Consider the following 25,646-nt stretch of genomic DNA (forward strand, 5'->3'; position numbering starts at 1 on the left):
TGCAATCTCAAGAGAAACACTTCTAAATTAGGATTTGTCTTCACCTGGAAGAAGAAAATTGTCTGTTTCAGTGTCTTTTTGTAGCAAGATTGACCAAAACAGGTGGTAAATAAGTAAGTAATTTTTAAATAACTGTCATAAATACTGTAACGGGAACCTTTCCTCATGAGGAAATGGCCTCCCTTTGGATTATGGGAACCTTCCATTTGTGATGTTGGCGTGTGTGTGTACATAAATATATAAATTTCTTTTTTTAATGTAGGGTAGCAGTATAGGGTCTTGTCTTTCACCTTTAAGTTCAGGGAACAGTTTGTCCTGGCCACACATGTATCAATATAATGCTTACAAAGCTTTAGAAATGAGCTGATGACTCATTAATAAAATACAAACATGATATTATTTTAATATCTTCAAATAATCTGAGGATGTGTGTTATACACTTTAGCATCAACACTAAGTTGTGCCTTGTACATTTGCATTGGCTCTACATGTAAAAAATTACTAAGTTAGCTAGAATGAGGTAGATTCCTTAATTACTATGAAGTTCTACCTTGCAAATGCTATAGAATAACTTGCATTTTTAAAGTATATTTGCACATTTTACATATTATGCTATATGGTTGCCTTTGGGTTTTCTGTACAGATTGTTTTTGTTAATATTAAATGGAAATCATAGACCTGAAATACGCTGTTCTTATGTGAAGTAAATTGATATAACCTACCATTGGCTATATTCTGTGTATGTTTCTTTATTTTGGGACCTTCTGTGCAGAAGAAACTATTATCTAAATTGATTAGATATAAAGAAATAATTAAAAATTATTAAGAATATACACCTGAAAATTCTGTTTTTCAACAACTTTTATGTAAGGGTTGGGAATTAACTTGACAAACCACCGTTGAATTCTTTCTGGATAAGATAATTAATGTACCTTACTTACCAGCCTCAGTGTTATATAGTATTGTTATTAATTATATAATTAGGGGAATTAATATATTATACATAATATAGTTGAAATCTAGAATTTTTGGTGAATCAAAAAGTTGATGAAGTATTCTACTTAAATTGATCAAAATACTTGACCAAGTAATATATAAGCATAGTATTGATGATAAGTGGATACTTTATCACACTTCATTCTTACATGTGCTTTAAGAGCTATGTCTTACTATCCATATCTCTTTTAGCCTTAGCTCCATTTTCTGAATTTCCGGGTCTAAAGCTAATTATGGAATCTAATAACTTTAGACTCATTCTAGAATAGTAGAGCATACTTAATAGGCCATATCCATCCATGTGTTCTTTATGAACAGATACTCAAAGGAACTGGAATGGGTATGATCTGGCTCTCTGGCTCTTGACCCTTATAAAGTTTTGGGTAGACATTTTCTGAGCCAACAGAAAATTGTTGTTGACCATCTCTATGAGCTGCACCCTGGATGTTTAAGAGCCTTTGTCTCAGCCTGAGAAATGTATAGGGACTCTAATTACAAGGCATATCAACAGAGAATTGATGTCTTGAGTTCACTGTCAACGACATGCAGAAGAACAGAATGAGTGAATTTGATTATTAATGCTATGGAAGCTCCATTCAGCCACGTTCATGGTTAAGAAATGGAGGCATACCTACCTAACACTGGTGCAGCAGGTTGCAAATGAAGCAACATGGTACATGGTGTTGACACTGGTGTTGCCTCAAGTTCGTGAGCCCTCACAGGTGCCATGTTCTTTCCTACCTCCATTCCTTCATTTATATCAGTCTCTAATAGAGTGTCATTTTCTCTGCTAGTCCAAATCACATACTTCCATTAAAACCTAGCTGACGAACCAGGTAATCTTTTCTAGGAAGAATCCCTGAACTATCCTCATCCTACTTTTGGATTTCTTTAGCCCTAAGTTGCTACTACTATCTTAAGATTTTTCTGTTTCAAGCATGTTCTGTTCATCTTGTTTAGATCATTGAGATTATAAACTGAGAATTAAACTTTCCCTACCAATTAACATAGTACTGGACACTACTTATTAGATACTTAGTAAAGGCTTGAAAAAAATAAGGGAGTTATGCTTTTATTTTGATTTACCTGATGGATTATCTGTGAGACTTTTTATAAAATAGTCAATTTTATAAGGTGGCTTTGTTCTTACTGGTCTAGTGAAGTTGTGATATGTTTCTATCTAGGTTATCGGGGACTTCAAAATTAGAGATGTGCTAAAGACGACTTGCACTGTCTCATAAAAACCAATTGTGCTGAGGTAGGAGGATCGCTTGAGGCCAAGAGTTTGAGACCAGCCTGGGCAACATAGTAAGAACCCCATCTAAATCTGGGTGACGTAAATATGGATGCTTATTTTTTCCTTATAGTTTTATCTTTAAATATTTTTAATTTCCCAAAGTTAAAAAAAAAAGTTTTAAAGAAGAATTACAGTCTGATTGACAGCAAATCACAAGAATTAAAGTCTCCTCCTCTGGAATGCTATAAAATAACAAAAGTTTTTAAAAAGAGAAAACTAGGATAGCAAAGATAGTCATCAAACAAATGCACTCTGAAGAAGAGTATATTTCATCCAGACTGCTCTCCTAGTTTTGGCAATGCCCCTGGCTTCCCACTGCAAGAACCAAAGTGGAAAGATCCTATTTCTCTTCATCATTTGACAGCCAGTCCATGGGCCCTTGACTTTGCCTTGGCATATCATGTACTGTCACCCAGGTCCTTCAAACTTGAGCAAGTAACACAAAGGTGGTAGGACATTAAAAATAGGATTGTAGCTGCATCCGCAGCATCTAGCCAGATGGGAATCTGGTAGCTCATGGTGAAACAACTAATTACATTACTGCCTATGGTCACATGGAATGAAGCGCCCAGAGAGGACAAGACATTGGGGAGCCACTTTACAGCTGCTGGAGTGCAAAACAAGAGCATGAGAGTGGCTGGTTGAAGTCAAAGCAGAGATGGAAACCCAAGGATCTATGACTGTGCTAAAAGAGACATTTCCTGCAACCACAGTGCCTAAGTAATGAAAAGCCAAACTCGGCATTTGATCCTGCAGGTTGCCAAATTATATCAGTTGAATTCACAGATTCACCAAATTTGGTTGTGAAAGTAACAAAATTTAGTAGGAAAAGAGAAGGCTTCATAGGACTGAAATGTGTATATTTTCAAGAATTTGGAGGATTCTGAATAATCAGCAAATATTTGGGGCTTGTATAACATGGGTTATGTTGATCAAGAAAAAGGAGAATCAAGTTTCAGAGGTGATTGAATTTATCAATATGGGTTCAATCAACAGATGCTGCATTCAGTAGTTTGGTTTGAGCTGCTGAGAGTGATTTGGTTTGTTTGGTTGAAGAAACTGAACTCAACAGTAGATCCTTTTTGAACTCCAGTAGCATACAATGGAAAACAAAGAACCCAACATCATTAGGAAATATAAATGCTGCACTGGATTTATCATTTAAGAATCATCTTCAGAGCCACAATATTCCTAGAAAAGACCCAGAATCCAATCCCTTAGCCAAGGCTTTGATAAGTGGAAGGAACACTTTCTAATGCGCTTTACTGACTTTTCAATTCATCGGGGCTGGAAAGGTCCGTCGGTTGCGAAAGCCAAGTAGTGGCAATTGACCAGTACATGTCTAATGCACTTGGGCACCACATTAGGCTGCAGGGCTAGTGTGGTCATCAGAATGGTCTCTCCCACAGAGATCTTAAGCAATGATTCATTGGTGATGAGGTCCCTAGGACAAAAAAAAATGACTGCTCAGCTCACTAAGATGCTACTCCTTAGCATGACCAAAAATACTCCCAACTCTGGTGAACAGACACCTGACCAGAACCATCATGACAGGCAGAGCGTGAAGCACAGCACAGACTCAGGTACCACCTGATGTAACTTAGTGGTTCCCTCCCCTCAAACCCTCCTCAACGCTGATTCCACTTCCCAGGGGTAATCACTTTCAGTGGTTTTTAGGTTTGGTTCTTGTGAAAGATTATATTTTCCAAAAATGGCCACAACAATATCTTCCCACTCAAATGCTCTTCTTACAATGTCACTTCAACATTCCTCTCAGTGATAGGTGGGATCTACTTCCTCTCCTCTTGAAACTGGGTGGGCTTTTGTGAATATTTTAGACCAACAGAATACGGCAGAAGTGACACTATGACTTCCTAGGCTGGGTCACTACAGGTGATACAGCCTCCACTTTGCTCCCTGGAATACTTGCTCTGGAAGCTTCAGTCTCTAGTCTCCTGTCAGCAGTCTGACTGCCTTGAGGCTGCTGTTCTGTGTAGAGGCCCAGACTAGCCCAGGCAGAGAAACCACGTGGAGAGAGCTGTCCTCAGATGCTTCAGCCCTCTGCTACACCAGCCCCAGACACTATGTGGGTGCAACCGTGCAAAGGACTCCTAGCTAGAATTCCCTAACCAAAGGCTTCCTGAATTCCTGACCCACAGGAACTGAAAGAGAAAATAATTGCTGTTTTAAGCCATAAAGTTCAACGATGACTTGCCATGCAAAAATTCCAAACTATATTAGTCTGAGTGGGCAAGGGGAACTTGTATTAGATTTCTAATACTGCTCTAACAAATTACTACAAAGTTAAGGCTTAAACCAACACAGATTTATTATCTTGCCGTTCTGTAGGTCAGAAGTCCAATATGAGTCTCACTGGGCTGAAATTAAGATGTCAGCAGGGCTGCATTCCTTTCTGGAGGCTCTAGGCGATAGATTCCTTGTTCATTCAGGTTGTGGGCAGAATTCAATCCCTTGCAATTGCAACACTGAGGCCTGTGTCCTTACTGGCTTTCAGCTGAAGGCTGTTCCCAGTTTCTAGAGTCCACCTACATTCCTTGGCTTCTGGCCCCCTCCCTCCATTTGCAAAGCCAGCAATGGTAAGTTGAGTCCCTCTCATGCTTAAAATCTTTCCTGGTTCTTGTGTTGTTGTATCTCTCTGACCCATTTTCCTGCCTTCCTCTTCCACTTGAATTTTCTGTTTCTTTTTTATTAAGCTTTTTAGTTTGAGATAATTGTACACTCACATATAGTTGCAAGAAACAAAACAGAGATCCCCTGCACCCAGTTTCCCCCAAGGGAAAAGAAAGAACCCAACATCATTAGGAAATATAAATGCTGCACTGGATTTATCATGTAAGAATCATCTTCAAAGCCACAATATTCCTATATTGCAAAACTATAGCACTATATCCCAACTAGGATATTGACATTGGTATCATCTAGCTACAGGACATTCCCTTGCTCAGGCTGGTCTCAAACGACTGACTTCAAGTAATCCTCCTGCCTTGGCCTCCCAGAGTGCTAGGATTACAGGTGTGGGCCCAGAATTCTTTACATATCCTAGATACTAGTCTTTTATCAGATGCATGGTTTGCAAATATTTTCCCCCAGTCAGCAGCTTGCCTTTTCTTCCTTTTAACAGGGTCTTTTGCAGAGTAAAATTTTCAAATTTTGATGAAGCCCAATTTATCAGTGTTTTCTTTTATGTACTGTGCTTTTGGTGCCAAATCTATAAAGTCTTTATATAATCCTGGCTCTCAAAGATCATCTTCTGTGTTTTTTCTAAACATTTTATAGTTTTACATTTAGGTCCATGATCAATGAATAGGATGTATACATAATAGAGATTTATTGTAAGGAATTGGCTTATGTAATTATGAAGGCTACAAGTCCCAGGATCTGCAGGGCAAGTTGGCAAGCCGGAGAGCCAATGTTTCACGTCAAGCCCAAAGGCCATGGAAAAAGCCAATGTCCTAGTGTAAAGGTCATCAGGCAGAAAGAATTCTTACTCAAGGAAGGGTTAGTCTTTTTGTTCTATTCAGGCCTTCAACTGATAGGATAAGGCCCACTGACATTAGGTAGGGCAATCTGCTTTACTCAGTCTTCTGAGTTAAATGATGCTCTCATCAAAAATGCCCTCACAGAAACACCCAGAATAATGTTTGACCAAATATCTAGGCACTATATGGCTTAGTCAAGTTGAAAAATAAAATTAGCTATCACACCTTCTTGAGTTAATTTTTGCAAAATGTATAAGCTTTGGGTCAAAATTCATTATTTATTTATTGTCTATGGCTGTCCAATTGTCCTAGGACCATTTCATGAAAAGGACACTTTCCTCCAATAAATTGCTTTTTAATTTTTGTTGAAAATCAGTTGGGTGTATTTGTGTGGGCCTATTTCCAAATTCTATTGATCTATGTGTCTGTCCTTTGCCAGTACAACACAGTCTTCATTACTGTAGCTAAATAACCAGTCTTACAATCGGGTAGACTGATTCCTCCCACTTTATTCTTCTTTTAAAAAGATGTGTTAGCTATTCTAGTTTGTTTGCCTTTACATATAAATTTTAGAGTAATCTTGTCTGTATTTACAAAAATATTAGTGGGGTTAGACTAGGAAGTGCATTAAACAGTAATCAATTTGGAAAAAATTGACATCTTTACTATGTTGAGTCTTCCAATTCATGAATATGATGTGTCTCTCTTTTTATTTAGAACTCCTTGGATTTCTTTTATCAGCATTGTGTAGTTTTAAGCATACAAGTTCTGTACATCTTTTGTGAGAGTGACACCAATTTATTTCTTTTAACAATTGTAAGTGAAATTATATTTTTAATTCCAGTGTCCACAAGTTCATGGCTACTATATAGAAATGCATTTTACTTTTGTATAGTTATTTTGTATCCTGCATCTTTGCTGGAGTTGCTTAATTCTACTAAGTTTGTTTTTGTTTAGATTCCTAGGGATTTTCTGCATGATCAATCATGCCATCTGCAAATAGGAATAGTTTTATTTATTCCTTTATGATCTATATGACTTTCATTTCCTTTTCTTGCCTTACTATACTGGCTAGAACTTACAGCATTTTGTTGAATAAGAAGTGGTGAGATCAAGTATCTTTGCCTTGTTCTTGATCTTACAGGGAAAGTAGTCAGTCTTTCACCATTAAATATAATGTTAGCTGTAGATTTTTTTGTAGATGTTCTTTATCAAGTTGAGGAAGTTCCCCTGTATTCCTGTTTTTCTGAGAGTTGTGATTATGAATGAATGTCAGATTTTGTCAAATGTCTTTTCTGCATTGATACTATCATGCAATTTTTCTTCTTTAGCTTGTTAATAATATGGTGAATTACACTGATTTAATTTCAAATATTGAACCAGCCTTGCATCCCTGGAATAAACTCCAGTTGATCATGGGTTTACTTACCTTACTGGAAGTAAGATTCGCCAGTGGAATTTATAAATGATGGATGCCACTCCCAGGGAGTTGGCTCATTGGATGCCAAAATAAATGCAAAGTAAAAAGAAAAAGGCTGAACATGTAATCCTTTGATTATTATTATTATCTGTAACAGCTGAAAGTAAGGGATAGTGTTGGAGCAGATCCTGAGGCTGGGCCAAGCTTGAATCCTGGCCAGTTTGAGCTGCAGCTGCTACCTCAGGGCCACCTCCAAAGGTAAAAGTTATGCTGAACAACATATAGTAGACTGATTCCAAGACAATAGGGAAACAGAAAAGAGAGAGTGAATGAAATATTTAAACAGTTATTAAGAAATGGTATGAATAAAGCAGGCATTGGTGGTGTCAAAACAAAAGTCTTGATGCAGCACTCTCAGAGGCTGGGTGGCCCAGTGGGAGCCTCTGCTGGTCCACTAACATTGAAGGCCCCTAAACAAATCCATCCTAGTTGAGATAAATCCTAAAAGCTGCAAAGCAAAGACGACAAGGAGAAACCTGACCCCCCAATGGCCTGTGGTGATGATATGCAATGTAATCAAGATAAGAACTAAAGAGAAAAACTGGGTCCATTGGTCCAACCCCTGACTGGGGGCCCAAAGCCAAATGTACATGAATAGGTAAATGGTCATGGGTGGCAAAGAAACATTTCTGAAATTCCTTGGCATGGTAGCCCCATGCACTGTGGTTCTAAAACCTATTGGTAAAGTCCTAACAGAGGCTCCAGTTAAATTGGGAAGATGTGGAAATACAAGGTTTGGTAGGATTAAGGTGAAATTTGGATAAAAATCGGAACATTTGAACAGACTCTGTATGAAGTGGTTGCATCTCCTTATCATGAATGTACTCTGCAGATGGATATTGTGCCTCCCCAAGGAGTCTCCCTTACCTGGCATTACAAAACGGAAGGCAGGTAAATCTGCCCTTGAGGCAATTTGATTGGACATGCTAAATTGGAACAAATAAGATTGCTGAGCCCACATAGTTGTTAATTCTAAAAAGTAGAGGATACCTGATGGCCAAAACATGTTCAGTGTCTGGTGCCTGAAACGGTTTTCCTGTTTTTGGAAACTGGTAAGAGTTAAATGGGAACCTGCAAGCCTGAGTTGCAATGCTCTGGGAAAGTCTGGTCCTACGTTACGATCGTCAGGGTGGCAGTCTGCCCTCGGTTCTTGGTGTGCTCTTGGCCAAAGAATGACCAGACACACCAAAGTGCCAAGTCCAGACTATTATCCTGGTTCTCTGACTCCTTGCTTGGAAAAATCACCAGTAGGGCCAATGCCAACCTCAGGCAGGAAGCAGTTTCACATGAGCAGCTCATAACTGTACAACAAAACGGGTTAGTCTCTGTGAGTGGAGAGAGACAGACCAATTGACTCACTGATTCACTCTCCTTGAATTCTCGGATTGTTTCCTTTTATTAGCCCAGTCCCAGGGAAGGCTCTCAGGAGGTGTGGGATGTTACTAAATGATCCACAGGTGTCCTCAAAATTCCATCTGCCTATAAGAGCTCTCTCTCTGAAAGCCCACGGCGGCGGGGGGCGGGGGGGGGGGGGTGAACCATGATGCAGATTGAATCTAATGGCATAATAATTACCCTTAGGTTACTCTAGGTCACTTTGGAAATCCTATTATGCCTAGGCTAGGGAATTCCCAAATTGAGAAAACATTCCCTCTATCCCAAGTGTTGCTTGGGCTAGGATTAAGGGTGGGGCAACACCAAAATGGCATGCCCACCCTTACCCTTCTTTCCAAGTGGTGCAATTGCTTAAGACAGAACCAAAACAGGGCACCCTTGTCCCTAGAAGAGCCAGAGATCCTAACTATCTACCTAACATAATGATGGCTGAGCAGAATGCTAGTCATATGTCACTATCAGTCATTTTGACTCTTATTTTTCAGGGTATGTTTACTACCATATCATACAGTATAACACCTAGCAGTGTTGGTGAGATTATAATACTGATTATAATAATATTGATGGTCAAATGTACTGGGAAACTGAGTTAAAAGCCTCCTACTCCACCCACAGTGGTTCCTCCAAATGTTGGACATACGTTCATTTTTCCGTAAGATAGCTTTGGCCAAAGGCCAGGTGGCAGCCTATGTAGTAAAGAATTCAGCCTTTTCTGAAAAGGTTTGGCCTTTGCCCTTGGCTGTTGGGAGGTCATGTATGTCATACCTGATAGGAGTGTCTTTGTTTAGACAGGGATTGGCCATGCCAGAAAAACCAACCAGTGATTTAGGTGGGGGCTTTGTGTCATGCACTATCAGTCTAGTTGGAGACAAGGTTCAACCACGTGGACAATTAAACCAAGCCTATGTAATGAGTCCCCAGTAAAAATTCTGGACACAGAAACTCAAAAGATATTCATTGGCTGGCAACATTCCAAGCATATTGTCACATACCAATGCTGAGAGGGTCACACATCCTGACTCCATGGGAGATGACAACAGAAGATTTGCATTTGGAACTCTCCAGACTTTGCCCTATACATTTACTTCCTTGGCTTATTTTGATCTATATTCTTTCCCTGTAATAAACTGTAACCACGAATACTCAGAGCTTTCAGTGAGTTCTATGGGTCCTTCCAGTGAATTATCAAAACTGAAGGTGGTTTAGGAAGTTCCAAACTTGCACCCTTGTCAGAAGTCTTGGAGACTGCGCTCTCAAGTGTTACAGCTTGGCTAACTCTGGACAGTAAATCAAGAAGAGAAATACAGTACAGGATTTCTTTGGGAGTGTGACAAAAATGGTCTAAAATTTATGGTTGTGATGGTAGCACAACTCTGTGACTATACTAAAAACCATTTATTATGCACTTTAAATCGGTGAACTGTACGGCAGAGTTATGTGAATTAGATTTCAATAAAGCTGTTTTGTTTTGTTTTGTTTTGAACCTGCTTTGGTAAAGAAGATGAACGAAATTGAATCATCTAAGTGATTTTTCAAAACTCAGGTTAAGGCTTTCCGGTCCTCTGAAAAGCGAAAGTGGGCTGTGACCATTTTCTCAGTACACTAAGAAAATATGAAATGGAAGCCGGAATTTCAGGGCTTAATCTCCGGGCTTCCACTGTTTATCACGCTCCGAGGCACAGTCCGGGCGCCGGTACTCACGAAATGGCGGTGCTCCCGGGGCCGGGGCGCTGCTGACGCTCAGCAGGAGGTTTTGGGAGGTCTGCAGACCTGCTCTGCGGGGTCCTAAGAGGCACCCTCAAAACAACCCAGGAGCAAGTCACCCAGCCCCTCCCAGGAGCGCTCGCAGGTGGCGCTGCCCGGAGCTCGCTCGGGGACGCCCCGGTTCGGCAGGGCAGGTTGCAGGGCCCGTCCCCACTCTGGGGGCCGTTAGGGACGCCCGAGCCCCGCCAAAAGCAGCTCTGCAGGCGGCGGCGGCGGCCTCAGAGCATCCCGGGCAGCCCGTCCCCGCCTGGGCGGAGCCTCTGCCTGGCTCCTCCTCTTCCCCTCCGCGTTGCCCCGCCCCGCCTGCGAACCCAAACACTGCGCCGCGCTGCGCGAGCCGCGCGTGACGCTCAGCCGCCGCCGCCGCCGCCGCCACCGCCGCCAAGCCCAGCGCGCCTGTGCCTGCGCGGCCCCTGCCGCCGCGGCCGAGCGATGCTGCTGCTGGCGGCCGCCTTCCTCGTGGCCTTCGTGCTGCTGCTCTACATGGTGTCTCCGCTCATCAGCCCCAAGCCCCTCGCCCTGCCTGGGGCGCATGTGGTGGTGAGTGGCCTCCTGTTGCTTCGTCCCGACCTCCCGGCCCGCTCGGCCAGCCGGCCACCGAGGCTGGGCCGCCGCCATCCCTTTCTCCAGGCCAGGGTCCCCAGGAAGGGACAGCCAAATGGGGAGGGTCACCTGCCACCGTCCACTCCGGCACTGTCACCTCAGGCCAAGCACCGGGCCTCAAGGACCCTCCCTCCGTTGCACCTGGCGCCTCCTGGGGCTGGAGAGCGGTGCGACCGGGGGACAGCGCCAGCCAGCCGGGTTCCCGGAGCTCCGGAGGCACAGCAGCTGCTTGTTAATTCACGAGCATCCCTGGGATGTGGATATTTTGTCCTCCGTTTTCCCGATGAGTCCACTGAGGAACAGAGGGGCTGAGAAACTTTGCCAAGGACACAGCGGTCGGTGGCGCGCGGGGTGCGGAGCGCGCGGAGAGGGCGCAGACGCCGCAGGGTCGCGAGGGGGTGGACCAGAGGGCGGGCGGGTCCCAGCCGCCGGGACCCGCTGAGGCAGCTTGCCACTGGAATATGGCCTGTGCGAGTGACAGGAAGAGCGGTTGCCAAAGGATTCTAGGAAGTGACTCTGAACCCAGTGGGATGGCGGTCCTAGTTAGCGAGTGGTGTTGGGACGCTTCTGTCCCGTCTACACACTTGTCTCCGAGCTCACTTCGGGGGCTGCTGATTGCTGCTTCAAAGCAATCCTTTGCTATTACTTCAGATTCAAAAGGGTGAGCCTAACGACACGGATGGTGCTTTGGGAGTGAAGGAGATGTGGATGGGTTTGGTTTGTGTCCTGCCGGAAGCTCGCGTATTCAATGATCCGTATTCTGCATGTGTGGCACCTTCCTTACCCTGAGAGAGAGTGCCTTCCCCGCCGGCGCCCAGCACTTGACCGTGTGCGGTAGCCTTCTTATTCGGATCTCCCACCCCCAAAGCACACTGAGGCGGGTAGTTAGGCGTAAGGAGAGTTAGTTACTAACTAAGCTGGCAGCACGTATCTTCCTGGCTCGTCAGCTCTGAATCTGCGCTCCCAGCCTCCCCACCGAGCTGTTGTAGGGTAAAATGATCGTTTCTTTTAGTGTGCTTTAAATCTGGAAAAGAGTTTGTGAATGAGATCATGTATTTTCTTTAATTTCTGCTTTGAAAAAAAAAAAACTATTTGCAATTCCTGCTATTCCTGATTGTGGAAGGTAGGTGAGGGATTGTCTGGATTCATTAATAAAAGAAAAAAGAAAAGAAAAACTATATAATCATACTAAACTCTGAAAGTTTCAGAGCCACAAGAAAACTTCTGCCACAAAAACATGGATTCTTTCAGAACTTGTGCTTGCAGAGAATGATTTGGAAAAAAGTAATGCCAAAAGCAGAATGAAAATTTTGATTCCTTGTTTATAAGACATTTTCACTTAACCTTGACTGTAGTCCTTCCAGCCCCATGAAGCTGCAGGCCATAGGTAAGATGAATGAACATCGTGTCTGGTTGGGATAGACTAAGAAGAATTTCTTATTTTTACCATCCCACTTTAAAACAAAGCATTGTTATTTCACACTATAATAAGTAAGGTGAAAATGACCTGAATAATTCATGCAGATGTCACCATCTGTCTTCTTTTTTAATGTCCCAAGAAGAGTGAAGGTGTAATTGTTTTTCCTGAGAATTTTTAAGACCAGACTGGGTGGTTTTAGGAGGGGGAGCTAATCTTTAGACTGCTTGTGTGGAAGCATGAACAAACTTATAACTATTGTTTCATTTTTAGAAAAATTCTTATATATTAGTGTTATCTATCTAATTACTGCAGTAGTAAAACTGCAGCAAGTCTCACACAGTATATAGTTATTTATATATGCCCCCTTTTTGGAGATGACTGGGAGTAGCTCTCCTGGCAGCAAACAGTCCCCTCTGTTGCCTTTAATAAGAGCTATATGATGTGATTAAGACAGTAACACTTAAAAAATATTTGCAATGAATAGTAAGAGGGAATGATAAAGGAAATTGAACTATTATCTTTAGTGTGCCCCATCTGGGCTCGATTTAGCAGCAGTTGTCAGGCAACTCAATAGACATTTATCACTTTTTTCAGCCCTTGTGGAAATCCCTTATATTTTCTTATAACATTCAGAATGACATAGCCCAATTGGCATAAGTGTATTCTTAGATACCTTCTAAGAATTACCTGACTTGACTAGGTTAGTTTCCCAAGAATCACGACCCAAAAGCTGACGTCAGACTCTTCTTGTGATCAGGTTTAAACCTGTTTCTTGCTTTGCAGTAAATTTACACAACTAGCTTACCTATATATGGTCCAGGAAAAGGACAATGATAGCAATAGCTTAAAATCTACAAAGCACTTCAGAGCATGTACGTTTTCTCAATAACCTCATAACTTCCAGAATCACTCTCATTGAATAACAAATAGGGAAATTTTATTTACAAGTTTTTTTTGACATTGTACTTCTCAGAGAAATGGCATCATACACCAGTTTGCAAATTAACATAGGCAAGTATTTATTTAGCAACTGCTTATGCCAAGTGCTGTTCTAGGAATGAGTGAAATCAGCTGGACTTGGTTCTCATCCTTAGAGAACTGAATCCTGGCAAAGGAGCTGAGATACGTAAGTAACTGCTCAAGGTAGATGTGACAGCTGAAGGGTAGGACTGGGTAACAGAGTCAGGAAAAGCTTCATGGAGGAGGCGATGTTTGAGCTGGGCTCTGTAGGATGCGTAGGGTTTGGAAATGTAGGTGTGTGTGGCATGTGGGTGGAGGGACATCTAAGCAGCAGGGGTAATGTCATAAAACAGGAACATTTGGGGGGCGGGGGTCCTGCCAATTGCTATGGAATTATCATATCTGGTGAAATTTAATAAGCCAAAAACAACCCATGAACTATCCTGATAGCAAAGACCTCCTCAGAGGCAACTGTTAGCCTAAGCAACAGGTATATTTTTACAGCAACCCTCTGTAGATAATTGGTTAATTATCCACCAAAGAAATCTCTTCGGTGGTGGCAAGTTGAGGCTAAAGAGAAGTAAGGGATGCCTGTGAGTCACATGGAAGTAGATGCATTTGTGTAGGAGGCGCTCCACGATGATTTGAAAATCCTGGGATGGGGTTAGAGCTGTTCCTTACAGCATGATTTATGTATAACAGAAAAATATTAACAAATAATCTAAATGTTTGAGTATAGGGAAAGAATTACGTTTGGATATAGCTATTTAATGCAATATTGTGAAGCCTTTTAGTTTTTTGACATAAGACATTACGATATAATTTTTTTAAAAGCAGGATACAGTACCATGCAATATTATATAATGTGCATGGGGACAAAATGACTAGAAAGGTAATGTTGCATTTGTCTTATTCAGTGAAATATATATCGAATCCTCCCTGTGCTAAGGGAGGAGTTTATGGGGTGGTGATAGAGATGGTTGTGAATCAAATAATCACACAAATAAATGTATGGCTGTTTGATTTTGTGTGTGCCATAAAGTAGAGAGGAAGGAATGCAGTGCTGAAAAGTGAGGTGGGGTGGGGCCGAGAAGGCAGCAAACGCTTTCCTGAGGAAGTGATATTTGAGCTGAGATTTGATAGATGAGTAGGTGCCAGTTAGATGAAAAGAGGGGAGGAGAGCATTCCTGGCAAGAGAAATAGAATGTGCAAAGGCACTGTGGTTGGAAGGTACATGGAACTATGAACTGAAAGGCAGCCAGTATGGCTGAGCTGTAGATAATGAGGGGAAAAGTAATATAAGAAGGAAACCTTTACGTTTCAGATTTTTCTTATGATTATATATTACTTTTATAGAAAGCACCCATTTCAAATATCATAAGATATATACAGGTGACCATTTTTTAAAATCTGTTATAGTCATACCCAGAGGTACAGTAAGGAAATAAGATTCATTTGGATTTGGAATCAGAGGCAGATTAATGTGTTATTTAAGTAGCGAGACTTATAGGTTACTTTTTTGCCAGCGAACTCAGAAAAATATCTTAAGTGTGCAATTTATGCTTCAGTACTTAAAACTGTCAAAGCAGCAAGCTCTACTGACAGTCTTTCATGCTTGTACTTATTCCAATTGTTAAGTTTGGTAGGAAGAAGATACAATAGCTAAACATTTAGGTCTTGTAGATTCATTTTTAGAGTACATCATAGTTATTTTTAAAAATAACTATTTTTAAATTAAGATTTTTAAAAATCTTCCTACAGAGGGGAAATTTCAAGTGCTAAGATGATTTTATGATTTTTGTTTTTAGGTTACAGGAGGTTCCAGTGGCATTGGGAAGTGCATTGCTATTGAGTGCTATAAACAAGGAGCATTTATTACTCTGGTTGCACGAAATGAGGTAAGTCTTCTGGGTTTGTTATTCCTAACTCACTTATTCAGCTTTACATTAGTCAAAGAGGCTTGCTAAACTTCTTAGCATTCACTTCTGTACTGGAAAGTGCTTGGCTTCCTTAATTTGAGATGTGATTCCTGCACTACTGGTTCTTTCTCATATGTAGGCCGAATACTTCTCAACTGAAGTCAGGTCAGCTCAACAGATAATTACTTATGCCATTAACATATTAGGCAACATCATCATAGATACCGCAGATCTTGAGTTGGAAGAGGCCGAGGCATAGTTAAGTAGCACACCTGGCCACAGGAAGGCAGGCAGGGCCCTCTGTCAGGCCAGAGGTGTTGGAAGCAGTGATTTCGGAGCTCATACCTGAAGGTGTGTAGGTGTTTATCTGTGGTTTCTCTGTGTAATTTACTTATGACATGATAGACATCTCTAGTGAAATCTAGACACCACAGAGGAGTCTCATTCTTCCCTAGAAGTTTAGCATAACATGTTTTTCTAAGTCAAGTTGATGCAGGATTTGTTTTTCTTTTTGTCAGAGTCTGTTATTCTTACCAAAGTTATTTTTGGAGTGCAAAGCAGAGATACTGTGCGCACATGAACTGTCATGAAGTCCTCTTGCTCCCCATATGGGGTCTGGGGAATAGTGCCCATAGCTACCTTGTGCACCGCTGCTATTCTGTGTGTGGCACATAGCACGTGCTCAAACATATTTGCTGAATGAAGAACTGAAGGGAGGAATGATGGAGAGTGTGGGAATGCCAGCGTGGCATCGTTGCTCGGGGATTTTGGATTCACCTACGCCAAAGGATGGTAACAGTATGGTAACTGCTCAGGTAGGGCATGGACAGCTGAACAGAGCCCAGTGGGAATGGCAGGTCAGGGAGGGCCTTTGGGGGAAAGTGTTTGAATAATGACACAGAATGAGGCCTGGTCGTCCACAATTTCTTTTAAAAACCAAGAAAGGCAGAATTAGCTACCTCTCTTTCATTTATAGCTTTAACTTCTCTAACAATGAATTTGCTTTGGCATCGAAACCCCCTTATACAAATGAAGACACAAATTTAATAAAATGGCGTTTTGTGAGTTTTAAACAATGCCATTATTTGACTCAAGGTAAATAAAAATGGAGGCAGAGGAGCCCAGTGTTTCAGGTGCTCAGGAGCTCATAGAGGGTCCTTGCATTGTTAGAAATGAGTGAGCTGAAGAGCCTCTAGCGTCAAGAAATTCTTTCTTTTCTTTTTTTTTAATCCAATGTACTTTTTCACTGTGGTGCCAGTGTTAGGAACCGGGCTGCACAACAGGAGGTGAGCAGCAGGTGAGCAAGCAAAGCTTCATCTGTATTTATAGCCGCTCCCCATCACTAGCATCTCCGCATAAGCTCCCTCTCCTGTCAGATCAGCGGCGGCATTAGATTCTCATACGAGCATGAACCCTACTTTAAACTGTGCTTAGGAGGGATCAAGGTTGCGTGCTCCTTATGAGAATCTAATGCCTGACAATCTGAGGTGGTGATGCTAGTGCTGGGGAGCAGCTGCAAATACAGATTTATCAAGAGGTCTGACACTACAAAATAATTGTAATGTGCTTGAATCATCCTGAAACCATCTCGCCCACCCTCCCCAGTCCGTGGAAAAATTGTCTTCCGCAAAACCTGTCCCTGGTGCCCAAAAGGTTGGGGACTGCTGCTTTTTCATTACAATCTCAGCAAAGTCAAGTTTTATGTATCTTTAGTAATAGAACAATGTTATTTTATTATAGACGTGTTCAGGTTTAGAAACCTTACGTGTCCTTTGGAAGAACTTTCCTCCCTTTTTTTCTTCTCTATATCATACTATTAAGTTATTTTTGTAGCAAATTAAGATATTATAATCTAACATCTGTTTTCTTGAAAGTAAATAAAACAAACAAAATTGAAACCTTAGAAGAATTACTCAGTTACTTGGGTAGCTTTGCTTGTTGAGAGTATTTTTTAAAGTAGCCAGGTAGAAGTTTACCCATTTCAGCTAGAAAGTGATCTTTACTATATGTGCTTTTATAGTAGAGGAGGAAAATTTTGGACACTATCTTATGAAAGCGCTCTTGACTTGGAATCATACATACCTTTAAATTTGAAAGTATTGCACATTAATATGTTTGCTTTTGTTTTAGTTCATAACTTAATGATGTCAGATCAAACCAATTAGAACTGTAGCATGACCATCAGCAGTTAATACTGTTAATTGGTATTTTGAGGTTCATTTATTTTTCTATTATCTTTCTCTGCAGTGAATTTAAAAGCCTGTTATCACTTATTCATATCTTAACATACTTTATAGCTTTTCTTTCCTGGACTGTGGCCCAGTCCACCTATGCAGTGTAGAGACTGTTTTGTGTATTTTCTAGAATTTAACAAATAGTACTTAAACAAATACTTAGACAAATAATTGCTTTTTCTTTCATTTTCAACAAACAGACATAGGTATAGACAATCACCAGAACTAACTGTTCCGTGTTGTTTTCAGGACAAGCTGCTGCAGGCAAAGAAGGAAATTGAAAAGCACTCTATCAATGATAAACAGGTAAATCTCTGTCTTCAGAATGTATTTTCTGAAATCAACACACTTATATAAAGGAAAAAAAGGATTACTTCAACTGCGAATAGTTAACTGAAAGCATATATGCTTTTCCTAATTAAAACACATATGACACTCTTTTTAAAAAGTAAAATTGTTTGAATTGTCTAGGAACTCAGGTTATACCAAAAAAAAAAAAAAAGAATAGACTCAATACACATCCACAAATGGTCAAATAACAGAATGTTTTACTAGAAAATGATTTCCTTTAAATTATTTATTTAAATAAACTTTATACAAATGCTTACGAGGAAAGGGGTATTTAAAAACTTTTTGGATTATGGAAATTTTTTGATGAATAAAATGGCATTTATCACATATATTTCAGTATAAAACATAATAACAAATTAATCACCACACACCCATCGCCCAGCCTAAGGAATAGAATTTATGAGGGTCTCTGAAGCCCCCTGTGTGCTCCATGGCAGCCTCATCTCCTTCATCTTATTCCTAGAGGCAGCCCCCACCCTGAATTTTGGGTTGCTCCTTCCTGTGGTTTTCTTTACAAATTTACCAAGTATGCATGTGACCCTAAATAGTCTGCTGTTCAGTTCTGCTTCTTTTTGAATTTTATGGTATTCTTATTTATTTATTTATTTTGAGATAGAGTCTCGCTCTGTCGCCCAGGCTAGAGTGCAGTGGCGTCATCATAGCTCACTGCAACCTCAAACTGCTGTGCTCGAGCATCCTCCTGCCTCAGCCTCCCCAATGGCTGGGACTATACGCACGCACCACTACAGGCTAATTTTTCTATGTTTTGTAGAGATGGGGTCTTGCTCTTGCTCAGGCTGGTCAGTTCTTATTTTTTTTTAACAGTCTTTATTGAGATGTATGATAATTCACACACCATACAATTAATTGACCCATTTCAAGTGTACAATTCAGTAGTTTTTAGCATATTCACAGAGTTGTACAACTATCACCAGAATCAATTTTAGAACATTTTCGTCACCCCATAAGGAATCTCCGTACCCGTTAGCAGTCACTCCCACTCCCTCCCAAGCCCCTCCCAGCCCTGGGCCGTCACCAGTTTACTTTCTGACTCTGTAGATCGGTGTAACATCATTCTTCATGCTTTCTTGTGCAACTTTATTTCTTTACTTGATATTATTTTAAAAATTCATCCATGTTGCCACATAAAGTAGGAGTTCATTCTTTAACTGCTATCTGGTATGTATAGACTACTTTTCGGTCATTGGTTCCACTATTGGTGGATATTTAGATTGTTTGCAGCTTTTTTGTTTGTTTTCTTTTTGCTTTCAGAAGAGTTTTCACTATGTCTCTTTGTATACATGTACAAGAATGGTACATACCTAGAAATGGAACTGCTGAGTTGTAGTGTGATGTGGGTCTTCAGCCTCACCAAGGTGGTCACAGTCCCACCACTGGGATTTCAGTTCCTGTTGCTCCACATCCTTGCCAACATTTGGTATTGACAGACTTTAATTTTTGCCTTTTTGATGAGTTTTAGATAGTATTTCACTGTGGTTTTAATTGCCTTTTCCCCTCTCCAGAATAGGTTAGAGATCTTTCCATGCCAATTAAATAAATCTGCCTCATTTTTTAAACTGCTGCAGCAGAGTTAAATAAACCAGAGTTTATTTAAATCAGTGCCCTGTTTTTGAGCTGTTTCCCATTATTTTTTGTTTGTTTGTTTTTGCTATTGCAATCGATGACGCAGGTAAAACTCCTTGTCCGTATCTCCTGTATACGTGTGAGTTTTTCTCTTTGACTGTGGCCTCTGCCTGTACCTCCTTCTATGAAACCCACAAACATTGGAAGAACACCAACCGCCCCCCCCCCCCATTTCTCTCCATACTCCTGTAACTTCTGATAGAGGAACCACAGATCCTGAATGCTCATGGCCAAGACCATCTCTGCCCTCTCTTCGTCTATCAAAGCACATTAGGGCAGGTGGAAAACTCTTTTCTTTTCTTTTATATCAAGGGTGGGAGATTATCAGGGTTGGGGTGGGCAAAAGCGAGCTTGATCCTTTGGCCGTCCCACAGGCTTGTGTGGGCATTTTTTTTTTTTTTTTTTGTGCCTTGTTAACATTTTTAAAAAAAATTTTGTCTGTGGTATAGATTTTATTTACAGTAACTGATCTAATACCGTATGAAAAGGTGTCCTTTAAAAGTAATCATATGATTCCTACTGCTTTTAAAAAATGTTTTCTGTGTGAGGATGTAGAGATAGAATCCACTTTCAGCCAAGGGCAACCCCTCTAGACTGGAATACCTCAGGTTATGTTTGTGAAGGGGGCGTTTACTTTTCTTAGAAATTTAGATCCTTTGGAGGAGGGGCGGGGCTCCTTCTTGCATTTAATAAAACTTCCTGCCCCTAAGGCAGCGAGTCTCTTTTTATTCAGCCCTTTGGCATGCCTTCTCAGAGCCGGAGAGAATCTTGGTCATCACTGGCTTCTGATGGCCTTATTTACAGTGGCGGCCACTGCACCCTTTTCCGGTTCTGCTCGACTAGAAAGTGAAGAGCCAGGATTGGAGCCCAGGCTTCTCACTGGACTCCTGACCCCTTGTGGGTGTGTATTGTTTCCGCGTGGATGTGCCATCTGTACGTACTCGTTCTCTCTCCCTGTTAGTTTGCCAGCCAATCTCAAAATGGAAGAATTAATGGAAAGGCTGAGAAATTGAGAACACCTTTCTGCTGCTTGCAGTGACCTCCTTTGGAACATAGAACATTCCTCTGTTGTTCTGCATCTGAAAGCTCTGGATCTAAGCTCTGGATCTGAAAACACTACTCGAAAAGAAAAATCAAAAGGGCTCTTGATGTCTTTTTCATAAATTTCTATCAAAGTAAGCACCCAAGTCTGTGCTTCCTCCCTTTTTTCTCCTTCCTTTTCTTTTCTTTTTTTCTTTTCAAAGTCTAAATGCAATTGTTGTCTGTGGTAAGCACAGGCTGTGCTCTTCCCACCATCACTCTGCTGAGGACCCCTGAGCGTGGCAGGGTTTGTACTGGGTGGGCCCTGGGCTCTGCTTGGTGTCCCTTGTCCAGACAATTTGTGAGTGGCCTGATCAGCTCCAGAGTCAGGGGTCTCGGGCAAACCTCAGATGCCACTCTGTGCCCAGCTCAGGTCTGACGGACCAAGACTGACCCTCAACCTTCCTCATCAGATAATGTCTCATGGTCCACTTGGGCCATCACTGACTCGGTCCCCAGCATGGGCCCATGCTGAGGTGACTTCTGGAATAGGTGTTTGCTCAACACTTTGTTCCACCTGCTGATATTGAATCTCAACAGGGTAGCCAGTACTGCTTCAAGGGGAGTATTTTTAAAAACTTACCTATTAGGTTCATTGTTATTCTTTTTAACAATTTCATTGAGATATAATTTGTGTATAATAAACCACACCCATTTGAAGCATATAGCTCGATGGCTTTTGACAGATGAAGCCCCACTGCAGTCAGACACGGGGCATTTCCATCACTCCCCAAAGTCTGCTCATGCCCTTTCGAAGTTCTTTCCATCTTCCAGTCCCGGCTGCAGGTGGCCCCTGATCTACCTTTTGTCACTATAGATTAGTGGCATTTCAAGAGGAGCATTTTTTACATTTCTTAAAATGTTCTTTGGAGTTTGCTTAACTCTGAAAACTGCTAAGAAAATTAGACTCTACTAATTGCATTGTCAGCAGATTTCAAAGACTACAATGTATACATTCAAAATTGGCCTTTTTTATTGGAAAGAATTGCCTTTAATTTTAAAAACATCTTTTAAAAATGGTTTTGACATCTGCATATTTTTGATCATTTTTTTTTCTTTTTTAACAGGTGGTGCTTTGTATATCAGTTGATGTGTGTCAAGACTATAACCAAGTAGAAAATGTCATAAAACAAGTAAGAGATTGGGCTAATCAGAAATAGCGTGCTTGACTTTTGATTGGTTTTTACCATTTTGCTGTGTGACTTGGAATTGGTAAATCTTCCCTGTAGGTTTAATAGTTTAGATGTTATTTATTAGCATTTACTTGCTGCTGTGGTTTTTCTCTTCTCTTTCATTAATGTCTGCTCTGATACGTTTTTCTAGGCACAGGAGAAACTGGGTCCAGTGGACATGCTTGTAAACTGTGCAGGAATGTCACTGTCAGGAAAATTTGAAGATCTTGAAGTTAGTACTTTTGAAGTAAGTAAAAATGTTCACTCACTAGAGTAGCCCATATACTAAAAGTAGAATAAGCCATGGATAAAGGCTTTAAGACTGAAACAGATGATGAATGCATTCAGGTGTTCATGGAAGTTTGAGAGGACCAGAAGAAGACTGAACAAGATTTTGGCCCCAGTGCCATGACCATCTAACCTTAAGAATTTAGACAAGTTTCTCAACCTTGGTCCTCTCAGCTATGAAATGGGATTGAAACCTCTAACGCGACACAGATTACTTCAACAATTTCCTGAGGTCATATTTTCCAGAGAGCACTTGATAAACCAAGAGATGTTAGATGTTCAGGTTAAGTTCACATCATGTATTATTAGAAAGGAGAAACCAAAACATTTGGAGGACAGACTTGCTAGACTTCTCAAATGAAGGTAAAAAGATAATGCATCTATTGATGTTTCTATTTTTAAACAGATTTGCCAAGGAATCTCTCTTAGTAATTTATGTTAGCATCAAAAAATGGACATTAGATTTGAAATCTTTTTAAAGTGCACAACATTTTTTAGTTGGCAGCACATCAGCCATCTTTTTCTTAATGTTCTCTTGAGTCTTCATTGTAATAATGGGTTTCAAATGCTTGACCTTGTGAAGTTAAATCACATTCCAGTTTTGGAGGAAAAGAGACGCTGAACCAGCAGCACAGACCTCTTTCTTGCTTGTGGTCGGCTGGGGAAAGCACCATTAACTCTGTGGTTTACTTAAGGCAAGTCAGGAGAGTCAAGAGGTGGACACAGAGTGGTGGAACTCGAATATCGTAGGACTCCTTCATCAAGTAGGCATAACAGATAGCTGTCTAGGCCCGTGTACCTTCATCTGTAAGGAACGGAAGGCAGATTTCCAAGATTATGCCACTGTCTACATGTAGGATCAATTAGGAAAAATAGTTTTTATAGTACTGTAGACATTCAGTGATCAAGCAGAAGACTTGGAAGGTAGCCAGAAAAAGAGGAGTAGTTGTGTGAATGTGTGTGTGAGGGTATATGTGTGTGTGCACACGTGTGTGAGAGGGTGTATGTGTGTGTGCATACGTGTGCAAGATGATAGGGAGGAGAATCGGCAGACTCACTTGACTAAATGTGGGGAATTCAGTGGATTGAGGATACGGAGGTGCATGGTTGTGATAAATAAATGCACAGCTGTAATGTCAGGCCCTCGGGAAGTGGGGTGTGTCCGTTGGGGGCAGCAGGAGCGGGGATTGTCTGATGGAAGCACCAGGATAAGCGAGAGGCTTTGTGGAGGTGTATGATTGTGAACAGGAAGAGAAGAAACTGAGGTTTTAATAACAGGTGAGTGTGTAGGTGTCCATGACAAGGAGAAATGTAAAGCAGGTAAGATGAAGGAAGACATAAAAATCTATAGAGAGAGAGTAACACGAAGCATGTTGAAATGTAAAAACATGCACAATTCCAATCTTTGTAAAAAAAAATAACTTTACTCTTAACCTTTAGTCTCCATTCACACTGCCATTTCCTTCCTTCTTTCTCTTTCTTTTAAAAAAAAAAATCACAATTTATTTCTTTTCCATGACCACTATCATCTTTCCACATCGGTGCCACCCACATGGACTATTTGTTGTGCCGTTTCCCAGCGGCAGGACACAGTCAGATAAAAAGGTGGGCTTTGGGATCAGGTTAAACCGGTTTCAAATCTTAACTCTAATGGTTCCAAGTCTGACCATTTACTAGCAAAGCATTCTGTTTTCTTCCAGCCTCAGCTTCCATCTCTGTAAAATGGATACAGAGCTTACAGGGCTGTGAGGATTAAGTAGCATGATGTCTGCCCATGTCAGCTGTTGCATAAATGCTAATCTCCTCCCCTTTTATTCACTCAATCCGAGTAGATTCAAGCGAATGTCTAATGTATGAGTGTTGTTCTTGGGGTGCCGTGGTGAGCAAGAAAATAAAGTCTTGGCCTAAGTAAGGAAGGACAGGCTGTAACAGGCAAGCACATAAGCAGTAGAATAATTTTTAAGTTTTCCTTTGTTCTTTCCTTGTCTCTGCTTTGTGTGTGTGTTTATTTGACCTAAGAGGCCAATGTCTCAGTCTCGTGTTAGAGACTTCGTTGGAAGCTCTGGTGGCTTTCTGAAGGGTTATTGTCCGGGCCTTATCTCAGGGGGAAGTTTTAGTGTCAGTATCTGTAGACTTTGCCTCCTGGGTTGGTTAGAAGCCCTGAGAAGAGTCTTCCAGCTCCTACATAGGAAGTACAGGCCCGTCCATGGTGGAGCTGGGGAAGACAGCTGGCCTCTGGGTGTTCAGTGTCTGGACAGACTTTCACTTAAACCTCTCACTTTAGCTAGACTTGCTCTCTCCAGAAGCTAAATCTCCCGTCTCCTCCAGGCCAGAAGAGGGGCACAGATTTGCTCTATGGAGAGGGAAAAGGCACCTAGGATCTGACTGCTTTTTTCTTTCTGTCATTGTCACACATTGATTTTTTTAAATTGAGGTGAAATTCATATAACATAAAAATAACCATTTTAAAGTGAGCAGTTCAAAGGTGCTTCGCAGATTCACAGTGTTGTGTGACCTCCACCTCTATCTAGTTCCAGAACATTTTCATCACCCCAAAGGGAAACCCTGTGCCTACTAAGCAGTTGTTCCCCACTCCCCACTTCCTCCCCTATCCCCTGACAACCATGAAGCTTGTTCTGTCCCTCCAGATATTTTGTATGAATGGAATCATATGATATATGCCCTTTCATGTCTGGCTTCTTTCACTTAGCACAATGTTTTGAGGTTCATCCACATTGTAGCATGTATCAGTGCTTCCTTTTCAGAGGGTGATAATATTCCATTGTGTGGAGATACCACATTTGTTTATCTAGCCATTGTGGATGGACATTTGGGCTGTTTCTAGAAGACTGCTTTTTAAACAGATGCGTAGTCTATAGTCCTGACTTTCAGCCCTGTGTCCACCCACCCCTACCTTCCATCCCGGAGATATTTGGTGCGGCTCGAGCCTGTTGGGACTCTGGTGCGATCTTGTTTTTTGGTTTCTCCCACTTAGCGTTCATTTTCCTGTGGTTGGCTAAGTTAGTTATCACTTGTCATTCTGTTCTTCAGCTTCCTAAAGGTTATTGCTGCTGTTATTTTATTTATTTATTATTGATTGATTGAGACAGGGTCTCACTTTGTTGCTTGGGCATGAGAGCAGTGGCGTTATCATAGCTCACTGCAACCTCACACTCCTGGGTTCAAGTGATCCTCCTGCCTCAGCCTCCCGAGTTGCTGGATCTACAGGTACACGCCACCACACCTGGCTAGTATTTCTATTTTTTGTAGAGATGGGGTCTTGCTGTGTTGCCCAGGCTGGTCCTGCGTGAACCCCTAACCTTAATCCACCTGCCTCGGCCTCCCAAAGTGCTAGGATTACAGGCATGAGCCACCGTGCCTGGCCTGTTGCTATTATTTTTATTCCTATATTCATTGTTCTTGTGGTATCTTGCTGTAAAAAAAATTTCCTCACTAAGATTTTAATGGGTTCTCTAAAGGGTGCCAATATAAATACATGAATTTAGTGTACCATCTTTTTTCAAATATTTTTTAAGAACATTT

General features: G+C 41.2%; 1 protein-coding gene across 1 annotated transcript in view; it reads left to right on the forward strand.

The window, feature by feature from the left end:
- Positions 1 to 10,798: 10,798 nt before the first annotated feature.
- The window catches only part of KDSR (3-ketodihydrosphingosine reductase), a 35,552-nt gene continuing 20,704 nt past the window's right edge, over positions 10,799 to 25,646 (forward strand). Inside the window, exons 1-5 of the mRNA XM_069467917.1 lie at positions 10,799 to 10,972; positions 15,224 to 15,313; positions 17,818 to 17,874; positions 21,711 to 21,776; positions 21,967 to 22,062. Of these exons, the coding sequence (XP_069324018.1) occupies positions 10,865 to 10,972; positions 15,224 to 15,313; positions 17,818 to 17,874; positions 21,711 to 21,776; positions 21,967 to 22,062 (417 nt within the window). The 5' untranslated portion in view covers positions 10,799 to 10,864. The remainder of the gene's footprint in view (positions 10,973 to 15,223; positions 15,314 to 17,817; positions 17,875 to 21,710; positions 21,777 to 21,966; positions 22,063 to 25,646) is intronic.

Source organism: Eulemur rufifrons, chromosome 5 (genome assembly GCF_041146395.1).
Source record: "Eulemur rufifrons isolate Redbay chromosome 5, OSU_ERuf_1, whole genome shotgun sequence".
Classification (NCBI taxonomy): Eukaryota; Metazoa; Chordata; class Mammalia; order Primates; family Lemuridae; genus Eulemur; species Eulemur rufifrons.